This window comes from Pithys albifrons, chromosome 3, assembly GCF_047495875.1.
Source record: "Pithys albifrons albifrons isolate INPA30051 chromosome 3, PitAlb_v1, whole genome shotgun sequence".
Taxonomy (NCBI): Eukaryota; Metazoa; Chordata; class Aves; order Passeriformes; family Thamnophilidae; genus Pithys; species Pithys albifrons.
Genome location: NC_092460.1, coordinates 12481192 through 12503550, shown reverse-complemented (window position 1 = coordinate 12503550; position 22359 = coordinate 12481192). Strand labels below are relative to the sequence as shown.

General features: G+C 47.5%; 1 protein-coding gene and 1 pseudogene across 1 annotated transcript; both read right to left on the bottom strand.

Moving 5' to 3' along the window:
- Nucleotides 1-1663: 1663 nt before the first annotated feature.
- Nucleotides 1664-7733, bottom strand: LOC139669213 (PHD finger protein 7-like). Its single transcript, XM_071549653.1, has 10 exons — nt 7353-7733; nt 7166-7267; nt 6885-7009; nt 6645-6807; nt 6448-6558; nt 6158-6267; nt 5886-6004; nt 5607-5714; nt 5310-5456; nt 1664-1926 (listed from the first exon to the last, which is right to left on the bottom strand). Exons 1-10 carry the CDS (start codon nt 7731-7733, stop codon nt 1664-1666), a joined length of 1629 nt encoding a protein of 542 aa, XP_071405754.1.
- A 3646-nt stretch (nt 7734-11379) lies between these two features.
- On the bottom strand, nt 11380-20853 carry LOC139669212 (nucleolar protein 8-like; annotated as a pseudogene).
- Nucleotides 20854-22359: the final 1506 nt, after the last annotated feature.

Below are 22359 nucleotides of genomic sequence, written 5' to 3'. Positions count from 1 at the left end.
TTAGCAGTTCATCCAGTCTCAGAAAGAGCAGAATACTTCTGTACTGCTCAAGCCCAATCTCCTCCCCAGCCTTTGCCTAAAAGCAGAGGAATTTCAACACTAATTATACAGAAGTTCTTTCTCTTCTAAGTTAGAATACCTTCTATACCAATCTCAAACTCCTTCCAAATTCTCCAAGCTCTCAAGCTTTCTCAGATGAATGGTTAAGTTCTTTCAAACCTGTCTGATGTTAATTCAAAACTTACCTACATTTCTCTGGCACTTCACTAGGAAATCTAATCTTCAGAACAAAAGGCATGGTCACACAGGGCTTTTGCCTAATCACACTTACTTCTCCAGGCATATTTCCCAAACTTGCGTCTTTTTTCAACGTCTCATTTTCCGTGTCTGAATCGAATAGGATGTGTTTGTGCTTCCCTGCTGGCTGGCCGTCCTAGAAAAGGGGGAAATGTCAGGTCAAACACAGCAAGTACTTGCTGCAGTCATACAGAAGTATCTAAAAGGTGTTTCCATGACCTCTGCTATTCCTCCTGCAACTCCAGAGGCATTCCAGGGACGAGGTATGCAGGATTTTATATATACTCAAAACTGGCAATGTATCAGAAAATCCAGACTATGATTTTTAGGAATCTTAATTCACATACATTAATTACCCTTTTCCTTGTACTCTGGACTATTCAGATAAAAGTTGTGAGTGTAATTACCAGATTCGAAAGTGCTCCTTGAATGAGTTTCTTCCGGAGTTCTCTCTCCCTGTGTCTCTCCTCCAGAGCCGCCAGCCTCCTCTGGTTGTCCTGTTCCTGTTTGTCTCTTGTAGGTTCCTTTGAAGCAGCAGCATGAAGACAAAGCTCCTTATCTTCCAGAAGGCCTGTCTTCCTGTTCTCACATGTATTAGCTTCACATTCTGCCTTTATTGCTTACATTCATCGTCATCTTTTAGGAAAGCAGTTTTGGGGTCTTCAGTTTTGGGCCACCCAGTTGAGAACAAGTAGGGTATTGCTTGGGGGGAGAAAGGCCAGGAGTCCTGTCCAATCGTTCTCTTGCTGATAAAGGCGATTGGCCAAAGACAATGTGCTCGTAAAGACAGTGAGGCAGGGACTGTGTGTTGGAAAGCTGGAGGGAGCCCATGGAGCAATTCAGCATGAAGAACATGTGGCCACAGTGCCCATCTCAAGTTTTTTCCTGCAGATATCTGGGTAAGCATCTGATCGTTTACACAGCAGGCATGCTGGAAGGGCGAGAGTCAATGGAACCAGGAATGGCACCTCTGCGGGGCTGTGGGATTGACTCCAAGGGCTGCTCTGTGACTGCCTGGATGAAGGACAGGGCTGGAGGCCTTGGAGAGGATGGGCCATTGTGGGCACAGGTGTCCCAGCAGGTGCCTCCTGCCCCAGCTGGGCCTGGCTTGCTGAGGAAAGGAGGGCCCCAGCCCCGGGATGGCTGGATGGCTCCTGCCTCCCCTGCCACCACTTCCAGCCCTGCACTGGCCATCCTGACAGCCCCTCTGCCCGGCTGTGGGAGGGGAACTTTGGTCTCATCTGGGTCACTCACTCCGGGGGCTTCCTCCTTGCCCTCTAACATGGTGCCTGCCAGTGGTGAGTCCCTGTCTCACCGTCCCACTGGTGAGCACAACTCCTGTCACTTTGTGTTCTCACGTCTTCTGTCAGGGCAAGGTCTTGACTGGCTGCGTGGATTTCGGGAACCAGGGCAACGTCTTGACTGGCTGCATGGATTTCAGGAACGACCCTGCTGGCGGGAGTGGTGTCGCCTGCGGGATGTTCCCAACGTGTTCTCCCTTCGGTTTCGCCTCCCAGCACTCGGTGCAGGCGGGCAGCTTCTGGGGTGGGGCCTTCTGGATAGGCTGGATGAATCTGAGTTTTGACGTTGGAGGGAGCGGTTTTGCCTGCGGGATCCCCCTGACGATTCCTGGCGGGACCTGCAGCTCCCAGTACTTGGTCGTCTTACAAAGCTTCTGTCATGACGACTTCTTGACCGGCTGGATGGATCCGCGGTCTGATGTCGCAGGCGGGGACGTTTTCCCCTGCGGGATGTCTCTGTCACTTCCTCACTGGAGCCGCGACTCCCAGCACTTGGTGATCTCGCACGCTTTCTGTCACGTCGACTTCTGGACCTGCGAGATCGATCTGGGGTCTGCCGTTGCTGGCGGGGACGTTTTCCCCTGCGGGATGTCTCTGTCACTTCATCACTGGAGTCGCGACTCCCAGCACTTGGTGATCTCGCACGCTTTCTGTCACGTCGACTTCTGGACCTGCGAGATCGATCTGGGGTCTGCCGTTGCTGGCGGGGACGTTTTCCCCTGCGGGATGTCTCTGTCACTTCCTCACTGGAGCCGCGACTCCCAGCACTTGGTGATCTCGCACGCCTTCTTTCACGTCGACTTCTGGACCTGCGAGATCGATCTGGGGTCTGCCGTTGCTGGCGGGGACGTTTTCCCCTGCGGGATGTCTCTGTCACTTCCTCACTGGAGCCGCGACTCCCAGCACTAGGTGATCTCGCACGCCTTCTGTCACGTCGACTTCTGGACCTGCGAGATCGATCTGGGGTCTGCCGTTGCTGGCGGGGACGTTTTCCCCTGCGGGATGTCTCTGTCACTTCCTCACTGGAGCCGCGACTCCCAGCACTTGGTGATCTCGCACGCCTTCTGTCACGTCGACTTCTGGACCTGCGAGATCGATCTGGGGTCTGCCGTTGCTGGCGGGGACGTTTTCCCCTGCGGGATGTCTCTGTCACTTCCTCACTGGAGCCGCGACTCCCAGCACTTGGTGATCTCGCACGCCTTCTTTCACGTCGACTTCTGGACCTGCGAGATCGATCTGGGGTCTGCCGTTGCTGGCCGGGACGTTTTCCCCTGCGGGATGTCTCTGTCACTTCCTCACTGGAGCCGCGACTCCCAGCACTTGGTGATCTCGCACGCCTTCTGTCACGTCGACTTCTGGACCTGCGAGATCGATCTGGGGTCTGCCGTTGCTGGCCGGGACGTTTTCCCCTGCGGGATGTCTCTGTCACTTCCTCACTGGAGCCGCGACTCCCAGCACTTGGTGATCTCGCACGCCTTCTGTCACGTCGACTTCTGGACCTGCGAGATCGATCTGGGGTCTGCCGTTGCTGGCCGGGACGTTTTCCCCTGCGGGATGTCTCTGTCACTTCCTCACTGGAGCCGCGACTCCCAGCACTTGGTGATCTCGCACGCCTTCTGTCACGTCGACTTCTGGACCTGCGAGATCGATCTGGGGTCTGCCGTTGCTGGCGGGGACGTTTTCCCCTGCGGGATGTCTCTGTCACTTCCTCACTGGAGCCGCGACTCCCAGCACTTGGTGATCTCGCACGCCTTCTGTCACGTCGACTTCTGGACCTGCGAGATCGATCTGGGGTCTGCCGTTGCTGGCCGGGACGTTTTCCCCTGCGGGATGTCTCTGTCACTTCCTCACTGGAGCCGCGACTCCCAGCACTTGGTGATCTCGCACGCCTTCTTTCACGTCGACTTCTGGACCTGCGAGATCGATCTGGGGTCTGCCGTTGCTGGCCGGGACGTTTTCCCCTGCGGGATGTCTCTGTCACTTCCTCACTGGAGTCGCGACTCCCAGCACTTGGTGATCTCGCACGCTTTCTGTCACGTCGACTTCTGGACCTGCGAGATCGATCTGGGGTCTGCCGTTGCTGGCGGGGACGTTTTCCCCTGCGGGATGTCTCTGTCACTTCCTCACTGGAGCCGCGACTCCCAGCACTTGGTGATCTCGCACGCCTTCTTTCACGTCGACTTCTGGACCTGCGAGATCGATCTGGGGTCTGCCGTTGCTGGCGGGGACGTTTTCCCCTGCGGGATGTCTCTGTCACTTCCTCACTGGAGCCGCGACTCCCAGCACTAGGTGATCTCGCACGCCTTCTGTCACGTCGACTTCTGGACCTGCGAGATCGATCTGGGGTCTGCCGTTGCTGGCGGGGACGTTTTCCCCTGCGGGATGTCTCTGTCACTTCCTCACTGGAGCCGCGACTCCCAGCACTTGGTGATCTCGCACGCCTTCTGTCACGTCGACTTCTGGACCTGCGAGATCGATCTGGGGTCTGCCGTTGCTGGCGGGGACGTTTTCCCCTGCGGGATGTCTCTGTCACTTCCTCACTGGAGCCGCGACTCCCAGCACTTGGTGATCTCGCACGCCTTCTTTCACGTCGACTTCTGGACCTGCGAGATCGATCTGGGGTCTGCCGTTGCTGGCCGGGACGTTTTCCCCTGCGGGATGTCTCTGTCACTTCCTCACTGGAGCCGCGACTCCCAGCACTTGGTGATCTCGCACGCCTTCTGTCACGTCGACTTCTGGACCTGCGAGATCGATCTGGGGTCTGCCGTTGCTGGCCGGGACGTTTTCCCCTGCGGGATGTCTCTGTCACTTCCTCACTGGAGCCGCGACTCCCAGCACTTGGTGATCTCGCACGCCTTCTGTCACGTCGACTTCTGGACCTGCGAGATCGATCTGGGGTCTGCCGTTGCTGGCCGGGACGTTTTCCCCTGCGGGATGTCTCTGTCACTTCCTCACTGGAGCCGCGACTCCCAGCACTTGGTGATCTCGCACGCCTTCTGTCACGTCGACTTCTGGACCTGCGAGATCGATCTGGGGTCTGCCGTTGCTGGCGGGGACGTTTTCCCCTGCGGGATGTCTCTGTCACTTCCTCACTGGAGCCGCGACTCCCAGCACTTGGTGATCTCGCACGCCTTCTGTCACGTCGACTTCTGGACCTGCGAGATCGATCTGGGGTCTGCCGTTGCTGGCCGGGACGTTTTCCCCTGCGGGATGTCTCTGTCACTTCCTCACTGGAGCCGCGACTCCCAGCACTTGGTGATCTCGCACGCCTTCTTTCACGTCGACTTCTGGACCTGCGAGATCGATCTGGGGTCTGCCGTTGCTGGCCGGGACGTTTTCCCCTGCGGGATGTCTCTGTCACTTCCTCACTGGAGCCGCGACTCCCAGCACTTGGTGATCTCGCACGCCTTCTTTCACGTCGACTTCTGGACCTGCGAGATCGATCTGGGGTCTGCCGTTGCTGGCCGGGACGTTTTCCCCTGCGGGATGTCTCTGTCACTTCCTCACTGGAGCCGCGACTCCCAGCACTTGGTGATCTCGCACGCCTTCTGTCACGTCGACTTCTGGACCTGCGAGATCGATCTGGGGTCTGCCATTGCAGGTGGGCACGTTTTCCCCTGTGGGATGCCTCTGTTTCTTCCTGACTGGAGCTGCTACTCCCAGAACTTAGTGGTCTCACACATCTTCTGTCACAACGACCTCTGGACCCACCAGGTCGATCTGGCGTCTGCCGTTGCAGGCGGGAGCAGTTTTGCCTGCGCGATGTCCCTGTTTCTTCCTGGCTACGTGTGCGACTCGCAATACCTGATGGTCTCACGCGGCTCCTGTCATGGGGACTTGTGGACCCGATAGGTGGATCTGGGGTCCGATGTTGCAGGCGGGAGCAGTTTTGCCTGCAGGATGTCCCCGATTGTCTCTGACTGGGCTGGCGCTGCCCAGCACTTGGTGTTGGCACATGGGTTCTGTCACGCAGAGTTCTGCGCTGGCCCTGTGGATCTGGGGCCTGACCTTGCTGGCAGGAGCCATTTTGTGTGAGGTCAGGCCCAGGACTGGTGGAGGAGCTGCTGTCCTGTGTGCCCAGGTCAGGGATGTCCAGCTCTGACTCATTCCCGGGGGCTGTAAGGGGAAGTGGGAAGGTCAAGGGCTCCCCAGGCCCAAGGCAGGCTGGGCCAGAGCAGTGCCCCCAGCCCTCCTGGAGCAGACAGGCTCTGCCAAGCCATCCTGGCCACCTGATGCCAGGCCCTGCATGGCCCCAGCCCAGGGGCACCTGTGTGCTTTGTCTCTTACCTGTGTCCAGAGGAGCACAACTGCCACATTCCCAGCTGGTTGCGCTGTCTGTCAGGCTGGAGCAGCGTTTGTGGGTACCCTCGGCAGCACAGGAGCTGCACAGGAGCATTTCCCAGGGCCTGGGGAAGCAAAAAGATTGATGGCCGTGAGGACAAAGTGTCAAAAGCATGGGATATCTGGCCAAGCTCTCCTTCAGGCTCCTTCTGCTTTCAGCCCTTGCCAAGGCACAGATCCTCTGCAGAGCCCCCCACGGCCCCCCTCTGGCAACTTACCCCTCTTCCTCTGCCTCCTCTCTGCCTCCTGGATAAAGACACTCTCTGGCATTGCACTGGTGGTGCCTCACTCCCAGGTCCCTGAATGCATTGCCTTCCTCCCATAATGGCTTTCTGACAGGGAAAAGGAAAACTGATGAGCTCCGCCTGCCCTGGCATCTGGCAGGTGAGTCCCTGCCCTTTCCACTGTGCCATTTCCAACTCCTGTGAGAAGCTGAACGTGGCCCTCCCAAAGCAGTGCAGGGCCAAGACTTGCAGCCTCCTGTGTTGTGAGCCAGGCAGAAGGACACCAACCTGAAGGGGATTCGGATCCCCACATTGAACATATCCATGAGAAATTCCCGATGGCCTCTGCAGAGGGGGCACTGGAAGGCTAAAATACCTGCAGACAGAGCCTGTCCCTGCAGGAGAAACAAGCAGCGCTGAGTGAGGCCCTGGTGCTGCTGAGCCCCTGCTGTTCCCCTGGGTGTGAGGAAACTACTCCTACTTGGATGCAGTCCCTGTGGAACCAGGTGCTTTTGCACTCTGGGCACACCATGGTCTTGAAAGTCTTTCTGTCCTCCACAGGCTCCATGCAGATGAGGCATTGGGTGCCTGGCTCAGGAGTCGCCTCCACTGCCTGCTGTGGTCTGTGTGCAGGGCAGTAGGAGCTGGGGACACAAGAGATGGGTGGGGTGAGAAGTGCTGGGCTCCTCCCTGGTGGTGGAGAGGAGGGGGAAGGAGGTACCTGTACGGTGTAATGTACTGGGTGACACAGCCAGCCTCCTTGGCACAGGGCAGGTGGAAGCTCAGGTCACACTCCATTTCACAGCAGGTGATGGTGGCCCCGCTCTGGCCACAGATGAAGCAGCGCTGGAAAGAGCACAACAGCCCCATCAGCAGCAGCCCTGGGGTCTCCTCCTTGTCCCAGAGCTGTTGGCAAGGGCTGGTCTTCCTTTCTTGGAGTCTGGGCTAAGCTCCAGCAAACCTCGCCTGGTACAAATCTCCCCGCTCATGTCAGGCTCTCACCTTCTGTGCCAGCCGGTGGACAGCCAGTAGGATATCCTTTGGGAGAAAGCCCAGGAATCCTACCCGCTCATTCCCTTGCTGATGAAGGAGAGTGGCAAAAAACTGCAGGAAAGACGATGCGCTCGTAAGGACAGAGTGGCAGGGACTGCGTGTTGGAAAGCTGGAGGGAACCCAGAGAGCAACTCACCAGGCAGAACATGTGGGCACAGAGCCCACATCTCTCAAGTTTTTTCCCACAGATGTCCGGGTCAGCCTCTGATCGTTTACACAGCAGGCATGCTGAAAGGGAGAGAGTCAATGGCACCAGGAATGGCACCTCTGCGGGGCTGGGGACAGCATCCCTGTGGGATTGACCCCAAGGGCTGCTCTGTGACTGCTCTGTGACTGCCTGGATGAAGGACAGGGCTGGAGGCCTTGGAGAGGATGGGCCATTGTGGGCACAGGTGTCCCAGCAGGTGCCTCCTGCCCCAGCTGGGCCCGGCTTGCTGAGCAAAGGAGGGCCCCAGCCCCGAGATGGCTGGATGGCTCCTGCCTCCCCTGCCACCACTTCCAGCCCTGCACTGGCCATCCTTGACAGCCCCTCTGCCCGGCTGTGGGAGGGGCACTTTGGTCTCACCTGGGTCACTCACTCCGGGGGCTTCCTCTGTCCTGTCTGACATGGTGCGTCTCAGCGGTCAGACCCTGACACTGGAACACTGAGGTCTGCTCCAGACTCTTCTCCGCTGGCTCTGAAATATGAGAGAGGCTTCTGCCCCTCTCCCCCTTCTCTTGTCCAGTCAAGGAACACCACAGTCACCTTGAGATGCTCCTTTGCTGATTCTGAGAAGTGCGAGGTGGACGACGTTGCAGCACAGGCTGAGAGCCTGAAACTGTGAGGCTCTCCCTGGGCAGCTCTATCCTCCTCTTCCTTCTCCTCGCGTTGTCAGGTAACACTGACACAGGGCCTGAGCCCAGAGTTCCCTTTTGTACCCTTGGCCCCATAGGTCACAGTGGCCACTGTGACATCAGCAGCGTGCACCTGGAATATGGGCGGGATTGGCCTCAGCCCCCACCACCCACTGTGACACCTCCCCTCGGCAGCCGAGGTTCCGAGGCAGGTCTTATGTCAACAATAATAGAAAGCATAATTTGCCCCCACCTTAAATTCAAAGCTGTGAGGACAGTTATTAATACTATGTTTAAACAGGAGGGCAGTTAAATTCCACCCTAACATCCAATCCCATCAGATCTCGGAAGCTCAGCAGGGTCAGTCCTGGTTAGTACTTGGATGGGAGACCTCCTGGGAACATCAGGGGCTGTAGGTTGTAGTCCTGAGGACTTCACTGTCACAGTCCAAGCTTGCTCGGCCATGGCAGATGATCCTTAGGACTTAAACGGTGGGGCCAGTTCTGCGCACCCTGTGCCTCCCCAAAAAAATCCACTGTGCAGGCTGGAAGGGCACACCCACATGAGGAGAGCCCTTCCCAAATCTTCATTGGTGAAGCCCAGCCACACGTACAAATTTAAACACATTATAATCTCTTAAAATTACTTGTTTGAGGTGAAAATTTGATATAGAAGTTACTGATTTGACAGATGTATCAACAGTTACTTTCCTGCTGTTTCAAATGAGTCACTTTACCTTGATTTATTTGCAATAGAGGCTGAATCTTACTTGCACTACCTTAGTCCAGTGCTTGGTCCAGCCTGAGAGACAGCTGGGAATGTGACAGTTCTACTGCTCTGGACACAGGCAAAAGGCAAAGCACTCGGGTGTCCCTGGGCTGGGGCCAGGCAGGGCCTGGCAGCAGGTGCCCAGGATGGCCTTGGCAGAGCCTCTGCAGCACAGGTCTAAGTGGACATAACATACAGGAATAGATATTCATTTCATACCAAGCATACAACACCAGCAACATCTGTCCCCTGTATTTATAAATATAAAAACTCAGTAAAAAAGTAAAAATTCAGCTCTGTGAACAAATACAAATTATTCATTTCATAAACCTGTTATATATGCATGTAAATATACATACATATTTATGCACATACGCATATATAGATGGGTATATATATATGTCTATTATGTATGTATTTTCATTAACTTCTGGGAAACTTTCACCCTAGAAATAACACAGTCCAAATATTTGTAAATCAATCTAAAATATGCTCTCTATTATGTTAGGCAGAATACAAGTTATATAATCTTACAGAGAAAGAGGTATCTGTTCTTTCTCAGCCTTCAGCAGTGGAGCCAGAGGACACAGCAGAAGATCTTCATTATATGATATAATTACCAGAAATCGAACAAAGCAGCACGTCACATTTAAACCATATGTATATATGTATTTCTATATGTATATACATACATACAAAACCCCAAAACATGGAACAAACATCAAACTGAAAATAAACATGTCCCTATTTAGAAACAAAGTCTTAGCAGTTTTTGCCAATATTCTTTCCTGTTAGATTTTTGAAAGGGTTTTGAAAGTAACATTGTTTGGCAGCTTCTTCAAAGAAGAAATATGAAACATTTCTGATCAGTAAAATAAGAAATATTTATTGTTTTGCTTTCACTTTCCTTTTTGCATCCTTATGCTTCTTCCTGCATTCCTGGAAATATTTAAAATACAACATAAAATTATGAAAAAAATAATAATGATTAATACAAGTTTCTAGATTCACCTGTATCTTTACATACACTTAAGTAACTGGTCCTGTACATTACAGAGATTCACTAATTTACCTGACGGGACATCATAACATGATGTTATGCACACTTGTATACTACAGAAGTTTAGTTCCTCGGCAATTACAAAATTGCCAGCCTTTCTAGAGGTCCTGAACTTAATTCTTCATGCAAATAAGCAGCCGTGTTCCCTCCTCATGCCCACAGTTACCAAGGAAGAGATGTTAAATACTCACCTCAATCAATAATCTTCGTCTATCTTCCCAACCATCTTGTTCTTCACTGAGATCAACTGATCTACAAAATAACTTTGGGCCCTCTGCCCAAAAAAGAACAAATTGATTTCCTTAAACACTTCTGAAAATGCTGCTGTTTGTAAAACTCATGAGCAAGACAGCAATCAAGTCAGAAGGTCTATCCTTCATATTCTTCCTATCATTCATAATCTCTTATCCCCCACAACATGATTGGCTCCAACAGAAATGCTCTGAACTACTGCCCTGTGTACTAAAGAAAACAAAAGGCAGCAGCAGTTAATATGCCAAGATAGGAACTGCAGTGAAATTGCACCTGTTTCATTAAGAGCTCAGCACCATTACCCCACATCTCCCAAGAAAATTCATGCCTGCTGAGGACTGAGGTCTCACTTTCAACAGGGCCTGTAAATCAGACAGGCTGGAAGATTTCAGTGCACTAATTGTATGAACACAGCAAGACAGTTCATGACTGTTACCTCATATGTCTCAAGAAAAAAACATTATTTGAGACTGTCCTGATAAGTTACTGCATAAAATATCAGAAGCAATTCTTGTTGTGGTCTGTGGAATTGTTCGAGGCTGTGAATGTTTCCTTTTGCTGCTGTTTTGTTTGTTTTTAAATACAAAATTCACTATATTCAGAAGAAAAAAAATCCACATTAATTAGAATCAAGAACGATGTGGACATATGTGGCTAATAAGAGTATTCGACACTATGAATAGTAACACCAGAAGGACAGGAAAAAATTAATGATGATATATATGCCTGAAAGGCATTTGTGATTTTTTTTTGGTAAGCCCTAAAAGGCCAGGTACATATTAGGCAATTCTCTGAAAAAAAATGGAAGCAAGACAGATGGTCAGCGTTTTTGTTACCAGCAGTTTGTCATGGGATTCTACCTCAATTTAGACCACAAATACGAATGAAAACTTGCAATTTATTTTTTTCCTTAAACCTCTCACCTGTGTTACAGAACAAATAACTAGACAGGACTTCTTCCCTGACTTTCAGTAAGACTTTTGAAAGAAACCAAAAAAGGAGTGACAGTGAGTAAGTTCTGTTGTACCTCTCAGTCGTTCATCGTCTTTGGAGAAGAAGAAAAATCTTGTACTTTCTCTTTGTGGCAAGCAAAGAAACCTGGACAAACACAAGGAAACTTTAACATCAAGAAAGTTACTGTCAAATTCCATTAATGCAAGTTAAAGCTGTAGTGCTTCAGAGAAACAGAATGCATGGAAGAACATTCCTCCACAGTAACCAAATATGGTCTCCTATAAAAAAGACCCTTTTATAAAAGAAAATTTACTACGTCTCTGACTTTTGGCCAAACCAAACCTGGTTTGGGTTGAACCAAAATTACCCACTTAATTTCTCCAGTGTTCAACCACAAACTCAGCTTTTGTATTTTTATACTCAAGGTCAAAGCAAATGGGCTGTTGGGATGTTTCACTGTTACACTCTGTGCAGCAAGGAATGGTTTTCCAGGATAACTTCTGTTGCTCAGAGATGTGGAATGAAGACAGCAGTTTCCCAGGACCTGAGTGCTGCTATTAATATTCTCACAGCAGCAAATTACTACAACCAAATAGAAAACAAATACAACTTGCATTTCTTGATCCTTTTCAATTTCTGATGCCTCTGGCTCATCACCATCCTCAGAACTGCTGTCCTGGAAACGTGGATCTTCTTGCCATGTGACTTTTGCAGGTTTTATTGTTTCAAGGATGTAGGGCTCTGCAAGATTATCACAATTGAAATAAAAAATCAGATTATTCCTCTACTTGCCAGCAAAAAACCCTACTTCCCAGTGAAGAACTTACATTGGAAAAGCAGATTTAAGAAGGATGGAAACCTCCCCCTCTCGGGCTTTCTGAACTACATCTCTGCTCAGGTATTTTTCACTTTGTTCTGGGGGTCTCTTTCATATCCTGAAACCTTTATTAGTGCATTCAGAACAGTGAATCCTTTCTGAAGTCAACAAAAATGTGGGGGGCTTTGTTTGTTTTAAATCTTTCATTTAACTTCACATGGTTTGTTTTGTTTCCTACCCTACTGACTGACTTAATTCAGTATGTTTTAATCTTGAGTGTGTAACACTTATATCCCCTATAGTCATGGGTCATTCAGTTTCAATTTTCTAAAGGTACAATAAGAAAATTAAGTAAATAATAAAGCAATCTTGAATGTTCTTGGTGTCAACTCCGGATTTGCTTTTGCTCACATTACTCCATTAACACACCTTTGATTTCAAATCTTGTTGGGTTGTGTGAAACTTTGACTTGGCATATCACCTTTTTCCCTGTCTGAGAAATGTAGGGGATGACAACAACGTCCATCACTGTTTAAAAAAAACAAATAAATAATCGTTCTTTCTCAAAACATCCCTTTCAAGATTCCTGGGGCGCAAGCTGAGCTACCACAATCCTGGCAAGTGTAACTGAAGATCATAATGATTCTGCCTCATTACTCACTTTTGCCTCTGAAAATGCCCTGGATTCTGAATTCCTAGGCACCGTAGTCCTGCACAGTGCCCGACGTGAGCCATTCACTAGAAATTGCACTGTCCTGCTCTTACCTTCTTTTACACCTGACTTCACTGTGTCTCCAAAGAAGGAAAACTTGAAACCACTCGGCTCCTGAGCTGTGTTATTCCCAGAGACAGGTTCCAAATGGTCAGGTGGGGCAGAGTCTTCTGCATCATCTTTGTCCCAGGGTATTCCCTCACGTTTCTCTGATTGGCTCTTTGAAGATCCAAATAAGTCTTTTAAATCAGCAGCAATATCATAATAGACTTCTTCAGACACTTGAGGCAGTTTCTCACTCTCTTCTTTCTTCTTCTTCTTCCTTTTAGCTTTACTGAAATGGGATTGTTGGAGGACAGTAACACAACACAGCTGTTTTTAAAAGAAAGAGCCACCTGGCTCTTGATGTTTTCCTAAACTCAGCCATGCACATTGATGAGGAGTTCACTTTTAAGGGAGAGAGCAGTGCAGGGGAAACATCTGAGCTTTGATTCTAAAGGCAGGAACAAGCCTCCTTTTTATTACCCACATCATTATGGGACTTTTCACTTAACATGTGGTAGTTCATAAATGAAGATACTTAGGACAGATTTCTCTTCTGGCAAAAGAAATGTTAAGAGCTAATATGCTTTTTCACAGGATAAGAGCTAATACACATGTCTCTTGAAAACTTCTCAAATCTTCAAGTCCATGACTTGACCTTTCTCACCTTCAGTGAGGACAGAAAATGGCATGCAGAGAGTAGATGGACTACAAAGAAAATATGACACTGCATGCCGGTTTTAGTGCTCACAATTCCTATTGTATATTGATTTCCGCAATCACAGGGAGGACTAAAGAGAAAATAGCAGTCTGCGTAGTTTCAAACTCAGTCTGCTGCCATAGGCTTCTCTCTAAGGGGAGAAACATCACAACTATAGTTACCAAGCTGTAATATTACCTCTCCTTTTCTGTAGTACTTGGTTTCCTTTCAAAAACTGCGTGGTCCTGTCTGGTGGGATCGTAACGGAGGGCATTAATGTCTCTAAGAAAATAGAAAGGCAAAGAGAAACCATGAGACACTCTAAAGGCTCAAATGAAAGCTACCCCAAACCTTTACAGTAGGATACAAATTCAAATTGGCTTCTTCACCAAAATCTCTCCAAAATGTAATTGACATTTAGAAAGTCCCTGCTAGTCAGTGCCTGGGAATTCCATTAAATACTGACTTCAAATACACACAAGAAAGGAAGTACTTTCCTCAGCCATCTAGGCAGAAATTTTGGTTAGGAAACACCGGCAAAACTGAAGCCACCCTAAAACTCCTTCACTGATGGCAGATGATTCATACTTGAATTTCTTGGCACTTGTTGCTGTTTTACTTGGCTTAGGCTGTTCCAGGTTGATGTTCAAGAGGCTTCCCAGTATCTGCAGAGTTTTCTTTTTCTCTGCAGCAAGTTCGTCTTCCTCATCTGCCTTCAAGCTCTTTGTCTCTGCTAAGATAACAAGAAATACATTATATTTTCCCTGCTGAGCCTGTGATATTTGATGCATAGTATCACTACAGTACTAGCAGAGCTCACGTCTATCAACACATCGCTTCCTTTATCTAAAAGCTACTCAGAGACTTTGTGCCTTGCACTGTAGAAAATCTTGGGTTAGAACAGTTCTGGGCATCTATTTCATGTGAAGGCCAGATCAGGTATTTAACATGTTTCCTGCTGCTGTCATGTAACTGCAACCCCTCTGCCACTGCTGATGCTCTACAGAAGATCACATGAAAGCAATGAAGGGAATAGCAGAGTGAGGCAAAAATTTAAGTTTCAGAAAGAAATTGAATCCTGAAAACTGGGTTAATTTCTTTTTCTTGGGGGTGGATATTCAAACTTTTTCTATTTTCAGCTTTTCTGCCTTCTGCTGCTAAAGAAAAAAAATGACCCTACTTAAGACTGCCAAATCAGCCACAGGCTGCAGGATGGCTACAAAACAAACAGTTTAAATGAATATAATGATCCAAAAGGGGGTTTTTCTAAGTCACCGCTTACCCAGTTTTTCAATGTGGATAAACACATTCTGATATCATGCTGTATTAAAAATAGTCTCAAATGTTGTTTTATTAGGCACATGTGCCTCACTCAGCTGTTCCAAATACTTTTGCAGCATACACCTTTAAGAAAGCACAGCCACCCCTGGTGTTTCCCATGCAGAGCCACAGCAGAGGTGGGTGGTTTTCTTTTAAGGGATCACCAAAGAAGCCAAAGGAGGCCATAAGGTGCTTCAAAAGCTGAAGCTCCATGATATGGCTCCATTACTACCAGTAACCAGGAAGTATGGGCAGCTTTACCTTCCTCCTCACTGTCACTCTCCAGGAATCGGGCGTCCATGCGGAATCTTTCATCGGTGCCAAATCGGGACTGCAGCCTCAGGAGCTAAACAAATGAAACAAGTGCTCTTAAGCACTGGAGGAGGAAATCAGCAACGTTCAATCCCTTTCTTTTCATACTTCATGGCAACATACTAATAATCTTTAGCTCTTGAGGCCTTTTCCAGGAATTTCTTTGGATACAAAGATAACACCACACATTATTTCCTCCATGGCCACTCTTTCCTCTGTTGAAGGGAATTCTATTGTAAATTGATATAAATCATACTCAGTAATAATACAAGCCTACCAGTTCTGTTCCTCTGAAGTGGCCCTATAGACTCTCAGAGGAAAATTAAATTCCAGTGATGGGTTCACTCACTTTTTCCCCAGCTTTGCCTTCAAACTGTGGCTTAATTATGAATCGTTCATCGTCCGTGTTGTCTTCCTCGTCCTCACTGCTGTCAAACAGTTTGCCTGAAGGCTTGGGAGCAGATGTATCCTTTGTTAAACAAAAAGGAAAAACAAAAGAAGGAGGTTATTTACATCTGAGAATATAAATCAGTACCAACTTTGTTCATGTGCTTTCCAGTTTTCCTGAAAAAGTGGATTTCCTGCACAACCCTGTGCATTTCCAGCACTGATCAACATGCTGCCAATCTTATCTTGTATACACACCTCGTGCAACTCTGGTTTATAATTATAAAATTAAAATTATGATTATTCCATTTCATCATGGGCAAAATATCCACGTAATGGTGTCCAGGTTTAGCCTAGCTTTTTACCAACTCTCGACTGGCCCCCCTTCCCCCCTCTCAAAAGCCTCCCCAGCAAACGGAAGAAACACTGAAAAGAAATTAACTCAAAAGAAACTGAAATGAATAAAAAGAAGAAATTATATTTTCTAACATTCACAATCACACTGTGTACACAGTACGTAGGATCCCACCCCCAGGGGAAAGGGAAAAGGGGACTGATCAACAAGAAAATTGGGAAGAAACAAAACCAAACCAAAAAAAACCCAAATGAAACAGACAAACACAATTAAAAACTTCAAGGAAGGGGAACAAGCATGAAACAATCTCACCCAGGACAGGAGAACCACCAGCAACCGAAGGGATCAGACTCCAGCCTCTCCCACCAGCAACCCCGGCCAAGGAAAAAGGGACAACCAAAACCAAAAACCCCTCCTCCCCTACTATGTGGAAGACACATGTGGAATACTTGTAACTTCCTTAGATACAGTGGTTACTGAGGAAGCCATGGGTAGAACCATTACAAATGGGCAACTCAGATTTTACAACAGTTAAAAAATTGCAAATTTCTGATTACATCAAGGAAGGTAAAAATGTCAATGGCTAAATAACGATAATGGTCCTAATCTCAATACATTTATAAGGCAAAATCCCAACAAAAGCAAACCCAATGCTTTAAAGTTTTAGCAGAGATGCGATTAAAAAATGTCATAGATAAGAAGTTCTATTTGAGAAAAAAATAAGTATTTAATTGTACTAAACCATGGCAGTAAAATCATGAGGAGTCTGCTAATGATAGTAAAGACGAAACCTTACACAGTTCTTTGGAGCTCAACAAAAACAAGATACTGCCTTAGCAGTTCATCCAGTCTCAGAAAGAGCAGAGTACTTCTGTACTGCTCAAGCCCAATCTCCTCCCCTGCCTTTGCCTAAAAGCAGAGGAATTTCAACACTAATTATACAGAAGTTCTTTCTCTTCTAAGTTAGAATACCTTCTGTACCAATCTCAAACTCCTTCCAAATTCTCCAAGCTCTCAAGCTTTCTTAGATGAATGGTTAAGTACTGTCAAACCTGTCTGATGTTAATTCAAAACTTACCTACATTTCTCTGGCACTTCACTAGGAAATCTAATCTTCAGAACAAAAGGCATGGTCACACAGGGCTTTTGCCTAATAACACTTACTTCTCCAGGCATATTTCCCAAACTTGCGTCTTTTTTCAACGTCTCATTTTCCGTGTCTGAATCGAATAGGATGTGTTTGTGCTTCCCTGCTGGCTGGCCGTCCTAGGAAAGGGGGAAATGTCAGGTCAAACACAGCAAGTACTTGCTGCAGTCATACAGAAGTATCTAAAAGGCATTTCCATGACCTCTGCTATTCCTCCTGCAACTCCAGAGGCATTCCAGGGACGAGGTATGCAGGATTTTGTATATACTCAAAACTGGCAATGTATCAGAAGATCCAGACTATGATTTTTAGGAATCTTAATTCACATACATTAATTACCCTTTTCCTTGTACTCTGGACTATTCAGATAAAAGTTGTGAGTGTAATTACCAGATTCGAAAGTGCTCCTTGAATGAGTTTCTTCTGGAGTTCTCTCTCCCTGTGTCTCTCCTCCAGAGCCGCCAGCCTCCTCTGGTTGTCCTGCTCCTGTTTGTCTCTTGCAGATTCCTTTGAAGCAGTAGCATGAAGACAAAGCTCCTTATCTTCTGGAAGGCTTGTCTTCCTGTTCTCACATGTATTAGCTTCGCGTTCTGGCTTTTTATTGCTTACATTCATCTTCATTTTTTTGGAAAGCAGTTTTGGGCTCTCTCGTTGCCGTTTAACGTGTTTCAGAGCCCCTGCAGCGTTGCTGTCCCTGTCACTGCTCTCACTGTCACTCTGATCAAGGCTGGGAGAGGCAGCTCCATGCTCTGAACTGTGGTCTTGTGGAGAACTCCTGTCTTTTTTCTTCCCCTGTAAACATGGCCTGGAAACAGGCTGATGTCTCTCATCTGCTGAGGAGGCACCAGGTGACGGTGCCTCATGCTGCTCACTGGGCACATTTTGTCTCTTTTTACTGCTGACTTGAAGTGCACACAATGGATGGTTCTTGGGCTGTCTTTTAGATGACTCCTGCCCAGAAGAAAATACACAAGCTCCAAGTCCTAAACCTACAGACCCCTTTTTTAACCCAGTACTGTCCTTAGTTGACTCTTTCACACAAAGGGACCCCATTCCCCTGAAGGGCTGATATTTCAAACGTGAATTATTTTGTCCCTTGGAGCTTTCCTTATTCTCCCCTGCTAAAATATCAGCCAGCACATCGTCAGGAGAGATGCTTTTTTTTTTTATCTGCAGGGTGACATTTAGGAAGTTTTGGTTTATTTGCATTACCCTTAGGATTTTCTTCAGCAGGGGACTGAGCAGAACTCTGTGCACCATCAGATTCCTCTGCAGGTGTCCCAGTGTTTTTGGCAGCCAATGCTTTTAAGTCATGTAAGGAAAGGTCTAAGCGGTAACAGTTTTGCATCATGGACTCATAGTCAGAACTGATTTCAGACTCCCCTTGCTCAGACTCCGAGTGAGAGCTCTCACTATCACTTGTCTCTGCTGTACTGGTAACTGCTGAAGTTTGCAATGCACCAATTTTGGATTTTTTAATTTTCCACTTTTTTTCAATGTGTTCTCCTTCTACATTTTGAGTTTTCAGTGATGAGTCATTTAACAAAGCACTTTTTTTGTTAGCTAGGATTTTTTTACTTTCCACCTTCATCTGTTCAGAATCTTCTAAAATTGCAGTTTTGCTGCTATTTGGATCTGGAGTTTTACCTTCAGCAATAATTTCATCTGTACCTGCTGAATCATAACCATTACCATATTCCACAGTCTCTTTGTAACTTCCTTTAGTGGTTTTCTTCATGGCATCTGGCTTGCTTAAGGACCAGTGACTACTGTATTTTAATCCAAAATCATCCCCAGCGATTTCCAAGGGGTCACTTTCAGTCTCAGCATTTCCAGCTTTCCATTTTTCTGTCTCTTTCTTTACCATGGCTCTGATCTCCTCTTCAGAATCAACATCACTGTCAGAAACACTCGTGTTATTTCGAGCTGTAACTCCACTAACATTCCTCTGATCTGATGATAAACCTTTGCCTGGCGTTTTACTATCCAGACTCCTCGATGGAGGCAATTTCAACTCGTCATTGGGTTTGGGGTTTGATCTCTGGCTGAGTTGTGGTGAGCTGGTGTGTTTTGGACGGGGCTGGCACCCAGAGGACAGAGCTGCTGCTCCATTCAGGGCCTCACTGCACAGTGGCCTCGGTTTTTTAGGTGGTTTCTTCATCCCAGAGAACTCTCCTTGTCGTTTCCTGTTTGCACTGACATCTCTCCCTTCCAAGTGCTGGGTGAGCTCAGGCACAGGAGCTGCTTGTGCCCGGTCTGGCTCCAGCTTCCTCAGGTTATGGCAGTACTTTGAGGGGTCATATTTCACAACGTTGGTCTGAGTTAAGGAATTAAAACAAGATTCCTCCAGCAAACAGACTCGAGTCTTTCTGAACAGGCTGAATTCTACACGAAAGGACAACAAGGAGCCCTTTTTCATCTCATGTCTTTAAGCAACTGACTTGTGCAGTCTAAGAAACTGCTCCAAATCACACAAATTTACTGCAAGACACACTTGAGGGATTCAGTAAATTGAGTCTGACATAGCAATCAAAATTAAGACTGTTCAGCAACTGTTTCTCCATATGACAGAAGAAGGAAGGGAACTGTGCCTATGCCCAGAAAGTAGGAAAAGGATATTTTATTCTTTTGCGGATTCCTGAGGTGGAGGACAGGCAAGACTCTGCCAAATTTACCAACAACCCACTTCTATAGGAAAAGAAAAGTAAACGGTGTTAAACAAAAAGAGAGTGGAAGTAACCCTGGAACAGAGAAAGATGTTTGTTCTTGGATAACAGAACTACTAATAAAAGAACCATCTGTGACTAATTCATTTTTGTTTATGCTCTTTAGTGAGATATAATCGTACTGTGCAACTTAGCCAGCTTCCTTCTCAAAAACAACAAAACCCAAAGCCAACCAAAACCCCAAACTTCTACGACCTGCAAATAAAGAATGATAACAAAGTAGTAAATTTCTTTACTTTGCAAGTACTATGTCTAATATATGGCTTCTGGTTTATGAGTTAACAGCAGCCACTGCACAGACAGAATCACTATTATTTTGCTCTCTTCCCCTTTGCCACACACACACAAAAATCCCTCTAACACCATTCTGTGCTTTGCAAATAATTTTCAAAACTTTCCAATTAATATTATTTTTCCTGTCTTAATTTGCATGTTCAGTGATTTTAATCTTCCTCTTGTAAGCACGTGCAGACCCTAATCCTGAATGTGAAGCACAGAGAGCAGTTCCTGACAGCCCAGCCACCAAAAATTATGTGCTGTATAAAAGTAAGTCACACAGTCTCTTTACAAGCTTTTAAGGGTGACATGAATGTACATTATGCTACAGGCTTATGCAAATTCCCAACATACACAAGGAATAAAGCATTTCCTGATTTAACACCACGAGAGGGGACAAGCAGATCACAATTATTTCCAGTCACTGCAAAGAATCACAGAATCATAGAATGGATTGGGTTGGAAAAGACCTCTGAGATCATCAAGTCCAACCCTTGGTCCAACACCAGTCCCTTTACCAGATCATGGCACTCAGTGCCACGGCCAAGCTCAGTTGAAAAACCTCCAGGGATGGGGAATCCACCCCCTCTCTGGGCAGCCCATTCCAATGCCTGAGCACTCTCTCTGAATAACAGGAGCCTTCTCCTTGTCTCTACAGGAGGTATTTCTTCAGCCCACTTTTCACAACTTGGACTGTCACCCCCAATAATTACATGTCTTTACATAAGGCACAGAGATTTAGCATAAATTTAGATATAATGAGCTTGCTTTTTCTTGGTTTACTTCTCTTACACATCTCCCCCAGCATACCTTGTGTTCTGGCACCTCTGTACCCGGGACTGCTTTCATGTGGAAGTCCACAACTCCAGCCTTTTTCAGTGATTCCAACAGACATGCTTGGTTATTTCTCTGTGGCTTTTCTTTCTGCAGCTTTGCTTCCTCCCTCTCTGTGGCAAGCCTGTACCAAGAAGTACATCAGACATGGGAAAAGTACTCTACTAAATAAAGCCCATGTGCTGGATTCGAGCTGGCAGGGACCCCCTCCCACAGAACAGCAACCACCCACTGCTCAAGGAATCAACACCTTGACGTTCCCTTTAAGGGAATAACAACATAAATCACGTTGCAGTATCACACATGCATCAACACTCCACCACTCTCTATGAAAACTGAAAGAGTGTAGAAGATGAAAGCACAGCCATAATATTATCAGATAAACAGAAGAGGGGTAACTTGAGCAGCAACACGCATTTTTAAAAACTGATTTTTACCTGTGCAAAAAGCTTTCTTTGGCCAACTCAATTTGCAGTGTCCCTCCTTTCCATTTTGTTTTATTTAAAATTGACATGCCTGCAAAACAACGAGATGGGAAAATAAGTATTTTTTACGTTAAAGAAGCACAGCCCAGACTTCACTACACCTCCTTCTATGACAGGCTGACGTTTCTTTAGCGTGATATTACACCTCACTGCTCACTTGGTTTAAGTTTGTACCTGAAAGGTACCCATAAAATTGAAGCTTAAAGAAGGCAACAGAATAAAACAAGCTCTACCTTGACCACATCCTGTTGTGACATCAGATGTGTTATCAGTAAAACAACCTGGCTCAAAAACATCAACAAGTAAAAACCAGAAAGATGTACTTACACTTTCTAAGCTCGGCATCAGAAATGCTGACACTGACGTAGGCAAAAGTTTTCACAGGGTTCCCTGATCAATGACAAACATCCAGTTAACTTCTGTGTAATATCAGTGTTTCCTTTAAAACTGAAAATTAAGCTATTTTGTGAAAATAAAGTGACTCTGAAGCAAAAATTCCATTTCACGCTTCAAACTGAAAAGCAATGAACCTTGAAAAGATAAAACAAAACATACCCTGATCATCTTTTCTGGTAATAATTTCTGCATCCAAAACATGCCCAAACTTCTCAAATCTTTCCTCCAGTTCGGCCTTAGACACCGTATGGCCAAGCCCTCCAACATACAAACGCTTGGAAACCTGTTCCTTCTCTATGCCTGAAGTCAAAGCATCACACCAGGAACACACGCTCCGCTTTCCTGCGGGGAGACAACAACAGCTCACCGACACTGGCGCCGCAGGGGCCAGTGCGCCTGGAATGTCAAATTACGGGCAAATCGCTCCCCCAACAGCGCTCCCTGCTCTGTCCAGCGCCCGCAAACCCCGCGCTGCTGCTCCGCACCGGGGGCTGCCTTAAACCTCGAATCGCATCACCGGCTGCGCGATCGTGAATGGCAGCGGCTCGTTACCGCATAACCCGGGGTGCTCTATCGGAAGCATGGGAGACCCGCACAGACCCGACCGCGTCAGGAGCTGCCGAGGGACGCCCGGCAGAGGGGCCCGGGCCCGGCCCGAGAGACCCCCACCCGGCAAAGGGGGCCCGAGGAACAGCCCCTCGCCGCCGGCCCCGCCGCCCCCCTCCATCACCGCCCCCATGTGCCCTCCCCGCGGCGACACTCGATT

Bases quoted from the DNA above. Each gene is read 5' to 3' on its own strand.
- LOC139669213 (XM_071549653.1), bottom strand. From the start codon at position 7,733: ATGGCCAGTGCAGGGCTGGAAGTGGTGGCAGGGGAGGCAGGAGCCATC. The intron at 7,268-7,352 runs GTGAGTTGCTCT...TCTTTCCTGCAG, and splicing joins GTGCCCACATGTTCTGCCTG to TTTTTTGCCACTCTCCTTCA. The intron at 5,457-5,606 runs GTCAGGCCCCAG...ATCGGACCCCAG, and splicing joins AAATGGCTCCTGCCAGCAAG to ATCCACCTATCGGGTCCACA.